The sequence below is a fragment of the Gopherus flavomarginatus genome, chromosome 15, assembly GCF_025201925.1.
Source record: "Gopherus flavomarginatus isolate rGopFla2 chromosome 15, rGopFla2.mat.asm, whole genome shotgun sequence".
In the NCBI taxonomy this organism is placed as follows: Eukaryota; Metazoa; Chordata; order Testudines; family Testudinidae; genus Gopherus; species Gopherus flavomarginatus.
The window spans coordinates 16,313,409-16,332,924 of record NC_066631.1 but is presented as its reverse complement, the minus strand read 5'-3'; the positions used below and the strand labels follow the sequence as shown (position 1 = coordinate 16,332,924).

The 19,516-nt window shown below is 39.9% G+C and overlaps 1 protein-coding gene across 3 annotated transcripts in view; it reads right to left on the bottom strand.

Moving 5' to 3' along the window:
- Positions 1 to 2,146: 2,146 nt before the first annotated feature.
- LOC127034861 (septin-2) overlaps positions 2,147 to 19,516 on the bottom strand; it is a 63,826-nt gene continuing 46,456 nt past the window's right edge. For 2 of the 3 annotated variants that reach the window (XM_050924178.1, XM_050924179.1), the window contains exons 12-13: positions 18,410 to 18,503; positions 2,147 to 3,026 (exon numbers count right to left, since the gene is read on the bottom strand). In XM_050924178.1, the coding sequence (XP_050780135.1) occupies positions 18,435 to 18,503 (69 nt within the window). In that variant the 3' untranslated portion in view covers positions 2,147 to 3,026; positions 18,410 to 18,434. The other variant, XM_050924180.1, reaches the window with a different exon arrangement.

Sequence of the window (19,516 nt, the reverse complement as noted above, 5' to 3'; positions counted from 1 at the left end):
GGCACATACAACAGCAGCGGCTTTTCCACTTCTTGTGGCCATTACTTCAGCTATTCTGTCATCTTTCCGCACCCCAAATCAAGACACAGAAAGACTTGTAAAGGTGAAGGTTGGCCATCTTAGGCACGTGTTTTAAAAACCCCTATGAAATCATCCCAAATTCATTTTCATTCATTGATTCAACCATCAGAAAAATCTTCAAAGTACAGTAATTGTTTCCATTTTTGCTCCTTTAGGGATGCTAGACAACCACAGGCCATTAGTCTTCACCGCACAGCAAAAGGCTTCAACAATTCAATCATCAGCTTCATAAATTGTTAGCCTGCCACAGAATTTTAAATGCAATGCAGATTGAACAGATTGCAATCACACTCTCCCAGATCCTGCTAAAGACAGCCATTAAGACAGTCATATGCAGGCTTTTTATCCCACAATACTAGAAAGCTTCATGTCTTCTTTGATAACACCTGTGTGGAGTGCACAAAGGAAAATGGACTTGTCATTCAGTGCTTGACACCAATGCTGCCCTGCCAGGAGTGACAGCATAGTGGAAAAACAGGATCAAAATATGCAGCTCAGGAAAACTACTATGACAGGCATCTTGCAACAACAAAAATTGGTTTAATGAATAAATGTTCCTCTTGATAAACTGTGAGGGTTTGAATAAAGGCAAACTTGTAAATGTAGTTGAAGAATCACTTTAGATGTTGCCAGGGAAGAGAGAAATCATACTAAAATGAAACAATACTTCAATATATTATGAATTTGAACACTGAAGGCATTCAACTAAAGGTCATCAGGCATGGGATGGAGCATCACTGGACCCTTATTCAAGTGTATTCCCATTTCTTAAACTGGAGTATCCCTGATGAGACTCCAAAAATGATACTGTCAGAAGCATCAGCCACTAATTATTTGCTTATGACATTTGTTCAATTGGAGTTCCCACCCAAAAAGCAAAGTTGTGACTGATTATTTTGGATGCCTCAATTTTTGGTTTCCTGAATTAAAACATAAGAGAGGCCTGATTTTTCAGAAGGAGGGTGCTCACTGCTTTCTGGAAAATGAGGCCTTTAAAAAATATATTTGGGCACCCAAATATCACTAGATGCTTATGGAGGTCTGACCTCCATTTGCTCCGACAGAGACACCTTTCATATTAGCTCCCATGGCATGCAGCTATCCTTAGATTAGAAGTGAAGGCCTTAGTAGTCTCCTGATTTCCATGAGCACAAACAGGTGGTGTAGCCAACTTAGGATAGTTGTAGAACATACAGTGTTGCAGTAGCACTTTAGGAATATGACAATACGAAGAATCCATAGGTTCACCTAGTTGAATGTTCATCCCCTCAACTTGTCAGAGACAAGCTTACAGTAAACTCCCCCTCACTCAGGATCTCAGTAGACAGGTCTAGAATTCCAATTAGAGAGTTTAACACCTCTGAGAAGATTTGATGAAATAATAGAATTATAAATAAATACGGGAACAACAGTCATTCAAGGCATTTCTCCTTTTAACTTCACTTTGGCAGCTTCTCTGTTAACACTGGAGCTTACAATTTCCTGGTTTAACATTGCTTAATACAGCCAAAATACACACCCCCATGAAGCAAATTGTTTGCCAACACTGTCCTGATAAAGCAGTAGTCATTGCCATTCACTAGCATTAGAGTAAATCCATTTCCCAAGAGATGTCCCAGTTAAGCACAGAACACTTTCCTGTATTAAATGGTCTACATGCCACATTTACTAAACATGCTCCTGTGTGTGCACACGGGATAACAAGAAGTGCAAGTGAAGACCATACATTCAATAAACACAAACAAAATAACACTCACTTGTTTGTAACAAGGTCTGGGGGCAGATTTTCAAAGGTATTTAGGCCTGTAAAGACGCAGATAAGCGGGATTTTCAAAAGCACCTAAGTCAGTTGGGCTGAACTCCCATTGAAATCAGGTTCTAAAATTAATGTCAGCTAAATTTGTGTAACTTTTGTGTTTAGACAAGCCCTAAGAAAAAGGCTCCATCTCCATGATAAATACTTGAGTCCCTAAAAAAAAAAAAAAAAAAAAAAAAAGAGTACTGTACATTTATTTGGTTATTAAATTGTACAGGTGATTTAAAATTAAAGGATAACACATGCAACTTTTTTTCCATGTTCATTCAATTTATTATAAAACTCCATGGGAAGTTAGTGTCATGATATATAAAAAGTTCAGTACATGCCATCATTCAGTTGGCTGAAGGATAAAAATGCCTTTGATAGAAATGTTTGCAAGCAGTATTTGAGAACTGAAGACAAGTCTTCATAGGCATCCATGAAAGATAACTGGCATGCAGGGTGAATACATGATTTAAGGCACAACTGTTTAGGAAACTCAGCTTCTCTATCACCTCTGGTGTAGTATTAGCATTTTGTACCCTTTGTTTTTCATTATGCAAATACAAACCACCAGCGATGATGCTACCAGAGTAAACAAATGCACAAGCTACAGAGATAGTCTTTTTTTAATATTATATATGAGAAAAGTTATGAATAAACTACTAACAAGTTATATAATGCTTCCACTAAGACAAAGCAAATGAAAGGTAGGATGCTGTGCCAACACACATACACTGTAAACTGTTCACAAGATGTTTTTTAGTATTTATCACAAAATTGTCAAGAATAACCTAGCTGAAATGTGATACAGCATGTTAAACCCACTCACAATGACTAGAACAAACAGTGTGGTGTACTAGTTTTTGTATAAAAAGATACAGAAAGGATAATAAACCCACATAATAAGCATGAGGACATAATTACCAAGAGGATCAAAAAAGTTACAGATAACATGATTAAGGTTTGATATTAAAAAAAATATCGTTTCACAACACGATCTTCAAGACTTTCCCCCCCCAAGGTCTTGCTTTTTTCCCCAAGGTCTTGCCGCATCCAGCATCATATTTGAGCGTTGTTACTGGTGTTCAATAGCATCATCAAACAGAATAAAGCACTGATCCATTTTTAAGAGAACCGTGTATCACTATGAATGAAAAAGAAAACAGTTTATTATGGAAAACAATAAAAGAATAACTCATCAATAGCAAAGCTGTTTCTCTCTTGAATCATCACAGCAAAGAGTATAACATATAATCACAGAATCATAGGACTGGAAGGGACCTTGAGAGCTTATCTAGTCCAGTCCCCTGCACTCATGCCAGGACAAAGTATCAACTAGACCATTTCTGAGAGGTGTTTGTCCAACCTGCTCTTAAAAATCTCCAGTGATGGAGATTCCACAACCTCCATAGGCAATTTATTCCAATGCTTAGTCACCCTGACAGGAAGTTTTTCCTAATAACCTAAACCGCCCTTGCTGCAATTTAAGCTTGTCCTATCTTCAGAGGTTCAGAAAAACAATTTTCTCCCTCCTGCTTGTAACAACCTTTTACATACTTGAAAACTTATGACCCCCTCAGTCTTTTCCTTTCCAGACTAAACAAATCCAATTCTTTCAATCTGCCTTGGGTCATGTTTTCTAGACCTTTCATCATTTTTGTTGCTCTTCTCTGGACTTTCTCCAATTTGTCCACATCCTTCCTGAAATCTGACACCCAGAACTCGGACGCAATACTCCAGTTGAGGCCTAATCAGCACAGAGTAGAGTGGAAGAATTACTTCTCATGTCTTGCTTACAACACTCCTGTTAATACATCCCAGAATGATGTTCACTTTTTTTTTTGCAATAGTGTCACACTGTTGACCCATATTTATCTTGTGATCCACTATGACTCCCAGATCCCTTTCCGCAATCCTCCTTCCTAGGCAGTCATTTCCCGTTTTGTATGCGTGCAACTGATTGTTCCTTCCTAAATGGAGTACTTCACATTTGTCCTTATTGAATTTCATCCTATTTACTTCAGACCATTTCTCCAGTTTGTCCAGATCATTTTGAATTGTAATCCTATCCTCCAAAGCACTTGCAACCCCTCCCAGTTTGGTATTATCGGCAAATGTTATAACTGTGCTCTCTATGCCATTATCTAAATCATTGATTTACATAGTCCCTGGGACCAAAACCCTTATGTTTCCATGCAACGTGGACCTAAGTCAGCGCTGGAGTGAACAACAGTAACTCACTGAAGTCAGTGGGTAAGTCAGTCATGTCCACTTACTCCTGGGATGAGTTTGGCCCCCAATGTTTAATGGATTCAAATCTCTAATAAGAGCGGAGAAAGAACACCTTTTAGTTGTTACGTGTATTTTCTCACATGCCCATATTCTCTTCAGTCTGAGAGAAGGCAAGGGCCATGGTGTGGCTCAGCTGATTAGTGTTGAATGTAAGAAGCTTGTCTCATCCTGAAGGCCAATCAGTCTGTTAAGCAGCAATGTACAACTTTATTTCTATCAAGGAAAATAAATGCAATGATTCAATCTGTCATAAACAGATAAGTAAGAGTTAATAGAACAAAAGCGCTTCATATCTCTTTTGCCTGGAAAGGGTTAACAAGAACAGTGAACCTGGCTGTCACCTGACCAGAGGACCAATCAGGGGACAGGATACTTTCAAATCTTGAGGGAGGGAAGTTTTGTGTGTGCTGTTAGTTTTTTGGTGGTTGTTCACTCTGGGGGATCAGAGGAACCAGACGTGCAACCAGGTTTCTCTCCAATCTCTCAGATACAGGCTCTTATAAATTTAGAATAGTGAGTACTAGGTAGATAAAGCAAGTTAGGCTTATGGTTGTTTTCTTTATTTGCAAATGTGTATTTGGTTGGAAGGAGTTCAAATGTGTATTTGGCTGAAAGGAGTTCAAATTGGTATTTTGCTGAAAAGATTTTAATTTGGACTTGTATACTTAGGCTGGGAGGGTATTCCCAGTGTCTGTAGCTGAAAGATCCTGTACATATTCCATTTTAAATTTACAAAGATAATTTTTACTGGTTTTCTCTCTTTAATTAAAAGTTTCTTGTTTAAGAACCTGACTTTTTTTATTCTGGTGAGACCCCAGGGGACTGGGTCTGGATTCACCAGGGAATTGGTGGGGAGAAAGGAGGGAAGGAGGAGAGAGAGGCTAATTTCTCTCTGTGTTAGGATTACTGTCTCTCTCAGGGAGAATCTGGGAGGGGAAGAGAGAAGGAGGGGGGAAGGTGGATTTTCCTCTCTGTTTTAAGATTCAAGGAGTTTGAATCAGTGATCTTCCAGGGTAACCCAGGGAGGGGAAGCCTGGGAGAGGCAACGGTGAGGGAAAGGGTTTACTTTCCTTGTGTTAAGATCCAGAGGGTCTGGGTCTTGGGGGTCCCGGGCAAGGTTTTGGGGGGATCAGAGTGTACCAGGCACTGGAATTCCTGGTTGGTGGCAGCGCTACAGGTTCTAAGCTGGTAATTGAGCTTAGAGGAATTCATGCTGGTACCCCATCTTTTGGACGCTGAGGTTCAGAGTGGGGAATTATACCATGACACCATCTAATTAAGGCTAAATGGAAATGAGCTTTGTGTTATCAAAGCTCTCTCTTATAATACTGCCTAAGCTTAGCAAGAAAATGGCTAGATGGTTCTGAAAATTCTACTCACAGTTAAATCAAGAGATCCTGGCCTACAATTTCAAAAATAACCAGTGATTTTAGATGCCTCCAGTTTTGGATGACCCAGCATGTAATACATTGAAAGGGCCTGATTTTCAGAGGATGGATGTTCAGTACTTTCTGAAAATCAGGTTCCTTTAAAACATATCTCAAGCTGGACACTCAAAACTTGAAGCACTCAAACTCAGTAGGCCGCTGGTCCATAGCAAGATATGTTTGTTTTAACTTCTCACTTACCTGAGCCTACAGTAAGGAATATTCTAGGAAACACTGAAGTTATCATCTCAAGTAAAAACACACCAAGTAAGGTATAACTTTATTTATTCAATTACACTGTGGAAAAAAAGCTTTAACAAAAACTAGAAGGCAGCCAAGGTCCTATGTCTTTGTGATTCTCACAATGCAGATTTTGTGCAGCATGCCAATCATCTAATACATTAAACTCATTTCATGTAATAAAAAACAACCAAACAGAATAAGCAAGCCATCACTGAAACTTTAAATAAGTCTGAGTCCATGGGCAGCTGACTGTAAACACAGGCTATTACGCTACATTTGTTCCAACTAGGAAATAAATTGCAAACTTCTGAAGCTGCATGGTTGTCTGGCAGGTGTAAGAGAAATGTGTCCACCAACAATCCCAAAAGCCAACAGTATTTGGGGTTGCAGATTCATGAAAAAAGCTGGAGTTTCAAATAAAAAAAACAGATGTTTGTTTTGCACAATTATGTGCACTAAAATTGATAATATTTATAGCAACCTGATCTTCATTGTTCATTTTACAAGTACAAGCCTCACTTAGAGAAAGTCAGAATTCACCATGCTCTTTTTATATGGATTCACTTCACTAGTGTTTCCTATCTTCTCCCATGGAGAAACTACATTTTGTTCTTGGGATCCACTGTATCTTCTCCGTTCCTTTTATAAATTTATATTCCTAGTTTTGCAATACTTATCAAAAGTAATAGTGTCAACCATATTTCCCTGAATTTGACCCAACAGTCCACAGATAACTTTCATACCTGTATCTGCAACACAAGTTCATATCATTTAAATATAGTTACATTATATTTTTCTAGCGTTGTACAATTAAAACAAAGCCTCCCTACTTCCTAGCAAATTTTAGCTAGCAGATTGCTTGGTAACCTCTAGTGTGTGCCCACACAAACACTTATATTCTGATTAACTTACCATTTCATGACTGGAATTTAGCCACCATGCACAAGTTAACACCCCTAAACTTTTCACAAAAGTTCCATGGGACTTGTAATTACCAGGTTTTAAGCCTCATCTGAAATACAGCACACACCCAGCAACACAAGGGGACACTGACTAAATGTGTCTCACATGTAGAAGCCACTTTGGGAAGCAGGCATTTGGGAATTCAGCAAAGAACTACTTATCTTTTTTGGTCATTAATCCATTTACTCCTGGGAGAATTCTGCACCACTGTGAACATGCAGAATTTATGTCCCCTGCAGATTTCTTTGCTTCCCCGCAGAAAAATGACTTTCTGATGGGGAAGCAAAGGAAAGTCACAAGAGCGGTCATGCGACCCTCCCCAGCAGTATGTTCTGGGACCCCAGGGCAGCCAGAAGAGAGGTAAATCACTGTGGGGCAGGGGGCGGCCTGGTGACGACCCGGCTGGTGACTCCTTCCCTGCGCTAGGCTCAGCTGCTAGTCCCAGCTAGGCTGGGGAGAACGGGACTTCCTATTCCTATGCATGACATCTGAGGCCAGATCAGACCCAGCCCCAGATTTCTCTCTCAGCTGCAGCAAGCTCTGCAAACACCCCCTCACTCTGGCACCCTGCTTCCCTCAGTGGCAGAGGGAGGGATCCCTGTATAGGGTGCTGCTCTCCCATCCGCCCAACCCCCATAGATCCAGTCCCCCTCAGACCCAGACCCTCCCACTGAGACCCACACCCCTGCACTCAGAACCCTCTGATGAGCCCCACTCCCCCTTCACCTGGACCGCCATGACGAGTCACCCACCCCACTGAGCCAAAACCAGCTGTACCTGGATCCTTACCCAACTGAGCCCCACTCCCCCAGCATCTAGATCTCCCACTGAGCCCCCCACACCCAGACCCCCCTGCCAGCTCTATCCCCCCCTATACTCAGACTCCCCGTGCTGAGCCCCAACCACCTTCACCTGGACCCCCTGAAAAGTCTCATTACCATTGGACCCTGAACCCCCACAAGTCACGGTGCATCCAGATCCCCCTCACACCCAGATCCCCCACTGAGCCGCCTGCACCCAGACTGCCCCACACAGAATCCTCTCAACCCACACCTGGATCCCTCCCACACTAAAACTTCTCCACACTTGGATCCTGCTGGGCTGAGCCTGCTTGCTCACACAGAGGGGCAGGGCCCTGGTCCTTGCGCTGTATCAGGGCTGGATGCAGCCTCACCGCTGAGTTCGTGTACGGGGGGGGGAGGAATAGAGAAGAAGCTGCACAGTGATCTCCCACCTCTGTGCAGCCAGTGGCCCGTGCTCCAATGCCATGCTGGAGCCTCCACATTTATCTGACAAATAAAATTCTGCAAATTTTATAATAGTGTATTTTGGCTCCAGATTTTTTATTTTTTGGTGCAGAATGCCCTCAGAAATCACCCATTCAAGTGCTGCTATAGTCAGAATGTTATGCTATACGATAAGATTACAGCATGAGGCAATAAGCCTTTAGGATATTTTCCAAATGTATTGCCACAACAGCTTATACATGATGTCAGCCCAAAGAAAGGGAAACTTTTTAAAGTTTGAGCCTACAAACCAACCTGAAATATTTCACTGAGGGCAAAGTAAGGAGCTACCATGATGTAATTCATCAAGAATTTCTCCCCACAATTCCCTTCAGGGACAACCACAGTGTGCAACAGCTAGGAAGGCATTCTTCCCCACATACAGTTCAGTTTTCTGTTGATTTTTTTCCTTTTCACTCCCAACGTGAGAAGTGAGCTTCTATAAGCAAAGCCCTTTCCCTCTCAACACCCAAAATGGCTTTTCTTCAAATGCCATACATTTTATGGCATAAATACAGCATTCATATCACTCAGCCATTAGCAGTAGTACAGATAGAGCCATCTTTTTCTGAAAGGGTGTGATTTAGGATTTAATCATATAGTGACTCTGTATTAGGATGCGCTGTATAAGGAAAACTTTGTTGCAATTTTGAAAAAGTAATTACTTCCATACTTGGCATTTCACTAGCCAGTTTTCACTCATTCCTGCTCCTCTCCTCCTCTCTTCCCTTCCTCCAGATATTTTCAGAGATGTTCCTGTTCTTTCAGACATCCTTAGTTGACTTCTCTGTTTCAAATTAGTTTCATTTCATCGTCCCTTCTGTTGAACAGCAGCATTTTTTTCCTTCTCCTTATTAAATTTCATTTGCCGGGTGTATGTCAAGTTACAAAACTGGTTCAGATACCTTTGAACGTCTTTTATTTTTTTCAGTTCATTTGCTTATAGCTGGTTTACCCATTGAAGTCACTTATGGAGAGCAATGAGCTCTGGAACTACAATCTATGTCCCTCCAAAAAAGCTTATTTAACAAAAAAATCCTGTTTAAAAGCGTTTAACAACCCACAGTTTTGCTCCAACTCCTAGCTGTCATTTTAAAAACTTGACAGGCTTTCCAAAATTACTCCACAGGCTTGCTTGACACTCATGGAATTCAAGTAGTAATTGTCTTCTCTCTATCCTACCACACCCCATGTATTTAACCAGCTGTGCTAATAGCAGCGCCGTCTACTGGATGAAAAAGTAATACTGGAAGATGCTTACAATGTTTCATCAAAGGATAGTTGAGCCTCTTATTTCACAGAGGCAGTAAGTAGCGTCAAAAGGAGGCACCATTCCTCTAGCTTGGATTAGGAAAGAACGTGACTACTCCCTTTAGAGGTTTATTTCTAGGTGTACATACAGTGACTGCACAATGGAATTCTGATCACAATGGAGGGCACCGGAAGTTACAAAAATACAAAGAAATAATATATTTCCCGATGCTCCTAAATCACTCCTGTTAAATGAGAGTTTTGCAGACAGCCATTAGGAACTCTTAAAATTTCAAAACGTGTAATTTAAATAGAGCTTAATAATTGTCATAAGGGCTTTTTTTCCTCAGGGCTGTCAGTTAATCGTAGTTAACTCACACGATTAATTCAAAAAAATCACAATTAATCGCAGTTTTAAATCGCACTGTTAGTCAATTCATTAAATATTTTTGGATGTTTTTCTACATTTTCAAATATATTGATTTCAATTACAACACAGAATACAAAGTGTACACTGTTCACATATTTTTTATTACAAATATTTACACTGTAAAAATGATCAAAGAAACAGTATTTTTCAATTCACCTCATACAAGTACTGTAGTGCAATCTCTATCGTGGAAGTGCAACTTAACAAATTTAGATTTTTTTTTTTGTTACATGACTGCACTCAGAAACAAAACAATGCAAAACTTTAGAGCCTACAAGTTCATTCAGTTCTACTTCTCGTTCAGCCAATCGCCAAGACAAACAAGTTTGCTTACATTTATGGGAGATAATGCTGCCCACTTCTTATTTACGTCACCAGAAAGTGGAAACAGGCATTCGTATGGGACTTCTGTAGCTGGCATTGCAAGGTATTTACATGCCAGATATGCTAAACATTTGTATGTCCCTTCATGCTTCGGCCACCATTCCAGAAGACATGCTTCCAGGATGATGAAGCTTGTTAAAAAAAAAAAAATGTGTTAATTAAATTTGTGACTGGACTGCTTGGGGGAGAAATGCGTGTCTCCGGCTCTATTTTACCTGCATTCTGCCTCATTTTTCATGTTATAGTAGTCTCGGATGATGACCCAGCACATGTTGTTCATTTTAAGAACACTTTCACTGCAGATTTGACAAAAGGCAAAGAAGATACCAATGTGAGATTTCGAAAGGTAAATACAGCACTCAACCCAAGGCTTAAGAATCTGAAGTGCCTTCCAAAATCTGAGAGGGACAAGGTGTGGAGCATGCCTTCAGAAGTCTTAAACGAGCAACACTGCAATGCGGAAATTACAGAACCCAAACCACCAAAAGAGAAAATCAACCTTCTGCTGGTGGCACCCGACTCTGATGATGAAAACAAACACGCGTCGGTCTGCACTGCTTTGGACTGTTATCGAGCAGAACCTGTCATCAGCTGTCCTTTGGAATGGTGGTTGAAGCATGAAGGGAAATATGTATCTTTAGCGCATCTGCATGTAAATATCTTGCAACACCAGCTACAGCAGTGCCATGCGAACACCTGTTCTCACTTCCAGATGATATTGTAAACAAGAAGTGGGCAGCATTTTCTCCTGAAAATGCAAACAAACTTGTTTGTCTGCGCGATTGGCTGAATAAGAAGTAGGACTGAGTGCGGATTCATAGCTCTAAAGTTACACGTAACTTTATTGTTGAATGCAGGGTTTTTTTGTACATAATTCTACTTTCCATGATAAAGCACTATGGTACTTTTATTAGGTGAATTGAAAAATACTATTTCTTTTGTTTTTTTCAGTGCAAATATCTGTAATCCGAAAAAAATATAAAGTAAGCACTGGATATTTTGTATTCTGTGTTATAATTGAAAATCAATATATTTGAAAATGTAAAAAACATCCAAAAATATATAAATAAATGATATTCTATTATTGTTTTAAAAAAATTAATCATGATTAATTGCACTGCTAATCACTTGACAGCCCTATTTTTTTTAATTCAAATTTATAATATTGCATGTGCGCACACGGACAAAAACTGTCAAGATTTCCCAAAAGGAACTAATACAAAAACACAACCCAGTGTTTAAGATAAAATAATCAACCTTTGTAATACACAAAAATTATCTGATGCAATGGATAGTCTTTCTGCTGTGGGATCACTTAGTGAACGAAGCCAACTTTAATGTATGTGTTAACTGACAGGACAGCTGATGCTGAGATACAGGGTGCGTCATATGAAATGATTATACCGGAATGCATCTGCACGGTTGGGAACTTATCCCATCGTTTTTCATTATCATTCCAGACATTTCACTAGTCATGCTGAGCTTATTTTCACTCAAAGAAATAAGTCCAGCACTTCAAAACCTCCTGTCTTGCAGAGTTGTGTCTTAGGCATTTTGTTTTGTGCCAATCACCAGTATGAAACCTCTTCAGTGAGCCTACAGACCAAATGGTTAATTGAATCGTCTACTTTTTAAAAAATAAAAATGAAATACTTCATTAGACAGATAACATTTAGGGCTGCAATGTACTGTGTTTTTCCATTTCTACCTCTATTGTTTAGCCATAACAGCACTGAAAGATAAGATTTGACAGGAAGGGGATTTTGAAGAGCGAGGGATCCTAGAGTCGTAGAACTCCTGGTACACAATGTAGCACAGGGGATTGTAGAATGCCCTTTGCTGTTGCAGAATTCCAAACAGAAGTAGGTCCTGAAGTAGCACTGAATTCCTGGGAACTCAGCGTACAGAAACAGTGGATTAAAAGCCAAATAAAGTTTTACAGACCCAGCGGAAAGACACGTGTCAAAAATGACTTTCTTAGCACTTAGTGAAGAATAATTTTTATATACAGTGCTTTGGAAACCACTACCTTAACAGGATGTTGCGTTACTCCCACGGGAAAATTGACAGAAGCTAAGTGATTCACCCAAGACCACTAAGGGTATGTCTACATAGCAAAGAAAGACCCATGGCTGGCCCGTGCCAGCCAATTTGGGCTTGCAGGGATTGGCTTGTGAGGCTGTTTCACTGCTGTGTAGACTTCTGGGCTCAGGCTGAACCAGACTCTAGGACTCTGGAGGTCCCAGAAGTCTACACAGCAATAAAACATCACCATAGCCCAAGCAGACTGGCACAAGCCAGCTGCGAGTTTTTCTTTGCTGTGTAGACATACCATAAGGGAGACTGTGGAAGAACTAGGATTAGAATAAAAAGGATAAGTGGTTCTTGGACTATATTCCTAACAACATTCAAGCGACAATCTAGCAATCCAGGGCATTCTGGATTGATAACGGGCTATGGTGCATTATCCATATTTTGGCTGAACAGAGAACTATTTCAAGAATTATTGCACTTTCAATTTATAGAGTGCCTTTTCATACAAGAAGTTTACCATTTTACAAACAAACATTAGCCTTAACAGCCTTGGCCAGGTAAGCATAGTAGGTAAAATAAGGTACAGAGTGTAAACGATTTGTTCAATATCAGAGTGAGGCAATGACAGAAGTTCCCTACCCCAACCCTGTTCCAATCACTTGATCACACTGTCTCATTTGAAAACCGTAAGTTACTGTGCATTATAAACTAGTGAAAGCACCCCAGCCTCCATATCCCTGGCTGAAGTTTTTAAGATCACTGACAAGACCTTTCTAGGCAAGTAAGCTACAAGGTCCATCCACAATCTATAATGCTTCTAAGGAAAATGTGAACCACCAGCATAGAGTTCAGTGTTTCAGAGTGACAGCTTTTCTCTTACTGGTTAGGGGAGAACAAAAGTTTTAAGCTACAGCCTACCCTCTGCAAGAGAAATTGCAACACACTGAACAGAAGCTGTGGTGCTGACAGACTGATGTGACACTCAGAATCTAGAAAAGCCAAAGAAATGGGAGAATGGCGCAGCCCATCTATTCTAGCTAGAAAAACATCCACAAGCTGTGCCAGGTAGTTGTTCCAAAAACTAAAAATTTGCCTAAGCTTTACATTTCCTAAGCTTCACATTTCAGCTGCCAAAAACTACAGCACGCAACATTCTTCCTCAGATGACATTTCTCATCACACCAATTTGGCATCTGACAATACTATTTTATAAGGCTGGTTGCTATGACAGTACAGAGCATTTTTTTTAAAAAATTATCATGTTTATCCATTAGGAACTAGCTACTTACTTCCTTTTTTCTGCACTATGCTTGTCAGAAACATGAACAGTGTAAACACAAAACATCCAACTTTGTTAACAACTCACTATGCATTCATGGAAATGGCCAGCTATGCTAAAAACTTTTCAACGTTCTCTACAGATGTTATAGGAACAAGATGTCGGTCTTACTAAATAGATTTCCATCTGTCTATTTATTTTACATTGCCTTTGTTCCAACACTACCCTGAAGCTATCCAGGACAATGTAGTAAAAGATAACGGCAATCCAGATCTGCAGGAATGAGAAGGGGGAAAACAGACAGAGAGCTAAGTTCTCTGCTTTAAGGGGGAAAAAATTCCACCACCTACCGCAATCATTTTCAGCTAAAAAATCTCATCATCTTGTACAAGTTATTCATCTGAGACAGGCAGATTTAGAGACTGGCACTAACTCTGACAGTATACCTTCTAATCTAACAAGTTAGAAGAAACTTTGCAAATGCATACATTGTGCCTGCTGACCTGCCAAAGAGAGCTAAGTCTGGTTAGTTTTTGGTTAATTATCCCTTCACTCCAAATCTCTTGCTTAAATCCTCAAAACACAAGAATGAAGACAGCTTTTGTACTTGAAGCGCACCATATTTTCCTGTATTTTAGAAGGGAAATTATTTTTGTTTGAAAATTTTGTACGTACCTCACATACAAACACCAACTGTAACAGAAATTAAGAGAAAATACTTTGCCAGCTTATACACTTTGTATATTTGACTACGCTCATGACAGTAACTGTTTTGTTCATGGCCTGTTGCACTTGACTCATCTATTAGCCTGTCACCACCACTTAGGCACAGTTCTGTGAGTAGGAAGGTGCTCACGTACACATACTTCCCCTAAACTTGCAAGAAGGCACTTACTATAGCTGTAACAGCAAAGTTGAAAGTGAAAAGGCAGCAGGCAAGCATGTATACAAAGCAGCCCACACACATTTGGTGGGAATGCTCTCTCTGAGACCCTTATAATCATCATCAGAGGAGCAGAAAAAAAGCAGTTCCCACAGATCTGGAACAGATAATGAAATTTGCATGTATTGGTTATCATTGCTTTCAAGACCATCTTCCTCTTTCATTGCTGATTATGTCTCCTCCACCACCATCTCCTTTCCAAACTCTTCACAGATTTCCACTCTTCCACATCAAGCTTTATCTACCCATCCTCTTTCAAGACTCTACACAGTTCATTCTTTCCTGTCTATAATCTCCACCTATTCCGTGTCCCCTTCATTCCATATATTTTCAAAAGTCTTCCAGTTAGTGTTTGTTAAGTGCCCTCCCCACCTCTGCAATAAAGCCTGGCTTTGTAGGGATTCATTAGCTCAGCAAAATCAGAGAAAGACATGACTAAGTTCAGGATGCAAGATCTTCACCTATAATACAAGAAGCTCTGTTCAACTGATAAGAAACCTTAGCTCTAGTTACACAGGTTTGTAGCTCCACCTTTGTTTTCAATTATTCTCTGTCAATTTTGGATATGCTTTGTTCCATTTAAAGGCACACTGGGCTGTTCTGGGGGGCTTGGTACTCCTGAGGAGTAAATGAATGTTCAACCTCTAAGGAGAGGGAGAGGCCTAAGCTCTCCAAAATGACGACAGGATCCCATGTCAGTGGTCTGGTTTAGTCATATTGTCAACACAACCATGACAATTTACACTAGCTCAGGATCTGTTCCATATGGAAGGGTAGTCTCAGCACCTTGAAGGGAAAAACTGAGGAATCATCAAAATTCTATTCTGGACACGGTACAACTGGTGATCTGGTTTTGACAAGTCCTCTATTTAGACAGATACTTAAGAAATGGTGAGACCTATAGGATAACATACACACCTCACAGCCATAGCATTTCTCAGTCAAATCCATTTCTCAAAATGTGTTCAATCCCAGTATTTCTGGCCTACATGTGGTTTTCAAAAATTTTAGGATAGATCTAGCATGTTTATACAGATATTTCATTAGAAATTATCCTTTCCTATAACTAATCTATTTTACAAGTATTGCTGGGATGACATTTATAGAAAAAAACAAATGGTCTAGTTCTCAGGTTTTTATTCTGCATCAAAATGAAAAGGACGAGAAATATGAGAATTCACAGCATTAGACCTTTGGTCTATGAGTAATTCAGATACTTGGGGTAGGTTGTATTTCAGTGAGTAATGCAAAGCACACACAAAAAAAAAATTTGTGCGCAGACACATGCCATCATGTTCAGACCTTTGTTTGCCCATGTGTCCACAGTTGCAAACTTGACCTGGGAAAAACCCTGCTCCGATTTTAAAAAAGCTACTTATGGCAGACCTGGATATGGGATTTCTGAACCAGAGAGAACTTAGTCCCATTATTAGAAACCAATGTTCATAGTATTGCATTCTGCCAGTTCTCAGCTACTGAATTTCATAGCTAGGCCAGTGTCTGAGCACTGGGATCAAAGTAAAATGTTTGGGTATTCTTGTGTGCACGCAGCTTTCATGTGTGCTTTGCAGGCAACAACTAGGAAAGAATTTTGCTAGATTTTGAGTGTGATTTTATATAGTGATATTTTATAGCTGACTGTGTAAATATGTAATCTGCAATTATCAACGAGGGTTGGATTCTTTTGCAAGATGTGCACTGGTACTTTTAAAATATTCCCTATGAAAAAAGCTCTCATTAAAAAAAACAACCCAAAAACTGAAGGGTTTGGATATACCAAAACAGAGCTACCATTAATTTCTCAGGACCTCCAAAGCACCTTTGATTCAAACTACATTTAAAAACCCCCACAAAGTTACCAGCTACTGTCTATGTATGCAGAAGACTAATAGTGAGTCATTGCTACCGTGTACACATTATGGTCAACCACAAGAAATTTCCTTAGCCTTTAGTCTTTCAATTCTGGGACGGTATATTTTAATATGGAGGTTAGAAGACATGGTCAGTCTGGTCTCAGCTGTGACGGCGTCTTCATTTGCTGGGAATTTGGAATTGTGACAGGGTGAAAAAGACCTGGGTTTGATTATTATTTTTAATCTTTTTTTTTTTTTTTAATATGGCTTTCATCAGGGAACACGGTGTATATACCAGTAGAACTTTGTCTTGTTTAATAGGGGCACAGTGGACAAGTTTACTTCTTTAGAAGACTTAATTTTAAAAAGTTCTATTTTTTTTTTAAAATGTAAACAGGAAAAGTGAAGGTTCAAGTAAAGGCAATAAAAATCTCCTTATTTTAGGCCTGGAATGTTGGCAGCTGTCACAAGGGATAATATAATCCATTTTATTCAGGCTTTACATTCCAGCAGACCAGCAAATCAAAACTGGAGCATTAAACTGAAGTATCAAACAACAGGAACAAGGCTCCTCATATGTTTCTATTTTTTATTCTTGTATTTAAGAAAATATAAGAACTATGCTTTCTGCATCCTGAAGAAAACATGGGGATTTACAATAAAAAAGTGATTCCCCTTGAGCGCTTGCAAGTTTCGAATGCTGGCCCCAGGGACTAATACACCATATGTAGACTTTGACCTCAGGAAAGTATGCATCCAGTAAACAAGTGTGATTTGTCCACTGTTTTTTCCTTTAGCGCTTTGCAAAAACTGTCAGTTTATTAAGCAGGCTGCTTATACAGGATGATGGCTACACTTACTTTTCCATATAAGCAAGTTACCACAGTTATTAACTCGACTTACTCCAGAAAGTGATGTTAAAGTATCAGCCAATAACATTCTTGAAAGGTAATATATACTCATAAGTGTCTGCAATCTTGACTTACCTCAGTGAAGTCTTCTACTACAATACTTGAGAGACAAGGTAGGTGAGGTAATATCTTTTATTGGACCAGTCCAATAAAAGATATTACCTCACCCATCTTGTCTCTCTCATATCCTGGGACCAATGTGGCTACAACACTGCAAACAATTATAATATTTGAGACACACAAGCAGGGGGAAATGCCATAGGAAACTACAGCCACCTGAGTGGAGGGCAAACTGAAGCCAAATCAGCTGCTCCTGCTGAAGATGGATATATGCAGCCAGAATAGACCAGAGAGCTGGAAAAAAGCTGTGACCCTCTGAGGTTGGGAAAAAGCCTCCCTACCAGCTATTGTGCCCACCAGCAGGCATTGCAATGAAGAGATGTAACTGGTGAAGGGATCAGGTCAGTCAAGAAGCAAATCTAATTCACATACCAGCCTTCTAGAGCAAGCAGCAAAGGCTCTCAGATAAAATGAGTTGCTGAATAGTTTGTATATTCTCTGCTGTGATTGATGGGTGGTTTCTGGATAATATTTAGCAAATCTAGAAGTGAATCTCATATGGATATGCACACTTTTCTTCATTTACTGACACACCTTGAAAAGATTCAGTTTTGATTTGAAGGCAAAGGCTGCAAAATATATATACAGACTGTTGAAAGAAGCACTGGAGTTTCAGAGGCCGTGCTATCAGAATCAGAAACCACCACCTGAGAGGAGAGGGGTCCCAGAAAAATTCATTTGACTTGATTCCACTAAATGACTTACTCAGTCCAGTGGACCAATTTGACAGACACCACTCACGCTTTACAGTGAAAATTAAATGGCATACAGACCCTTTTTCGTTTCTTACAAATAGCCCAAAACAGTAAGTTAAATGATCTAGACTAACTATAGCAGCTGGACAACCAGTATGCAAATCATTTATATCAGCCCAAACTGCCAGTTATACCTCTTCCTCGGTTTGGTAACTGAAGCCCTTCCTCGGATTTTAATTTGTTTCTGAGAAAACCCATGATGTGCCAGGAGCTGTAAAAACTGACTCCTTGTAAAGGCAAATCTAAAGCCATTGTGAGGAAGTTACCAAAGATTTCACTTTCTAGCAAATAAATGAAGCATGGTACAGCATTTTAACACAGAGGATAATAGCTACATAAAACTGAAAAAAATGTACCTTGTACAGCCACATGTTCAGCATCTCACTCATCCCCAGGCTTCATCCTCATCTGGGCTTGCATCTGTGCAATCATTTCCTGCATGCGACGCAGCTGTGAAGAAGAAGAAGAAAAGAAAACATCACCTTTTACACACAGACTTTGGACAGCTAAGGCTCATTCTCTCCTTGAATCCAATGGGAAAAATACCCAGATATACAGGAAGTTGTGAATCTTTTCTTTTCTTGGTGGAGAAAGGGACCCAGTTCCTTTCCCACTCCATATTTACAATTTAGTGTTTAATTACATGGCCCCCCATTTCTTACTGATGTAGCCCTGTCAAAGATCCTTTTGGCCCAGAGTGTTAAGATCATATCAGACGCACATTTCAAGTCAGTAAGCTACACAAGAATCTTGACCATGAGAGTGTGGAAATAGATCTTTCAGAAGCACATTTGCAGACTTGCAAATTAGCACACAGACATTACAAAATAAAGGAAAACACCTTCCTTTCCTTTTTGTGTATAGAGGTGCATTACTGGTAAAGCAGCTTGCTTTGTTCCAAACAGGAGCGCCGACAGCTTTTTTGCCGCCCTAGGTGGCGGAAGGTCCCACCCCCAACAGAGGTGGCGGAAGGTCCTGCCCCCGAAATGCCGTCCCCAACAGAGGTGGCAGAAGGTCCGGCCGCCGCCCCCCAAATGTTAGCGCTCTAGGCGACCGCTCAGGTCGCCTAATGGGTTGCGCCGGCCCTGATTCCAATACAAATACTTAGCCCTTAATGCCAGAAAGTCAATGGTGATTTTGAAGTTGCTGTTTGGTTTGATTAACTGGATAACGCCCCAAAATTTGAGGAGCACTAGTCAACTCGGTTGAAGAGACTGTTTCAAGAGCAAAATAAAAAGATGCTCAATGAAATCTAGAGAGAAAGAAAAGTGAAGTCAAGACATATTAGCCGCCAATGTTTCAATTTTAACTGCTTGACATTTTCTTGGAAATAACTAGTTTGTTTTGAGTGTTTTCATTTTTTTAAAGACACTGATTTGTAATTTGTATCCCACAGAAAGCAAGTTGGCGATTATGTAAGATAATTTCTTTTTAAATCATGTTTATTTTTCTTTTGAACATGA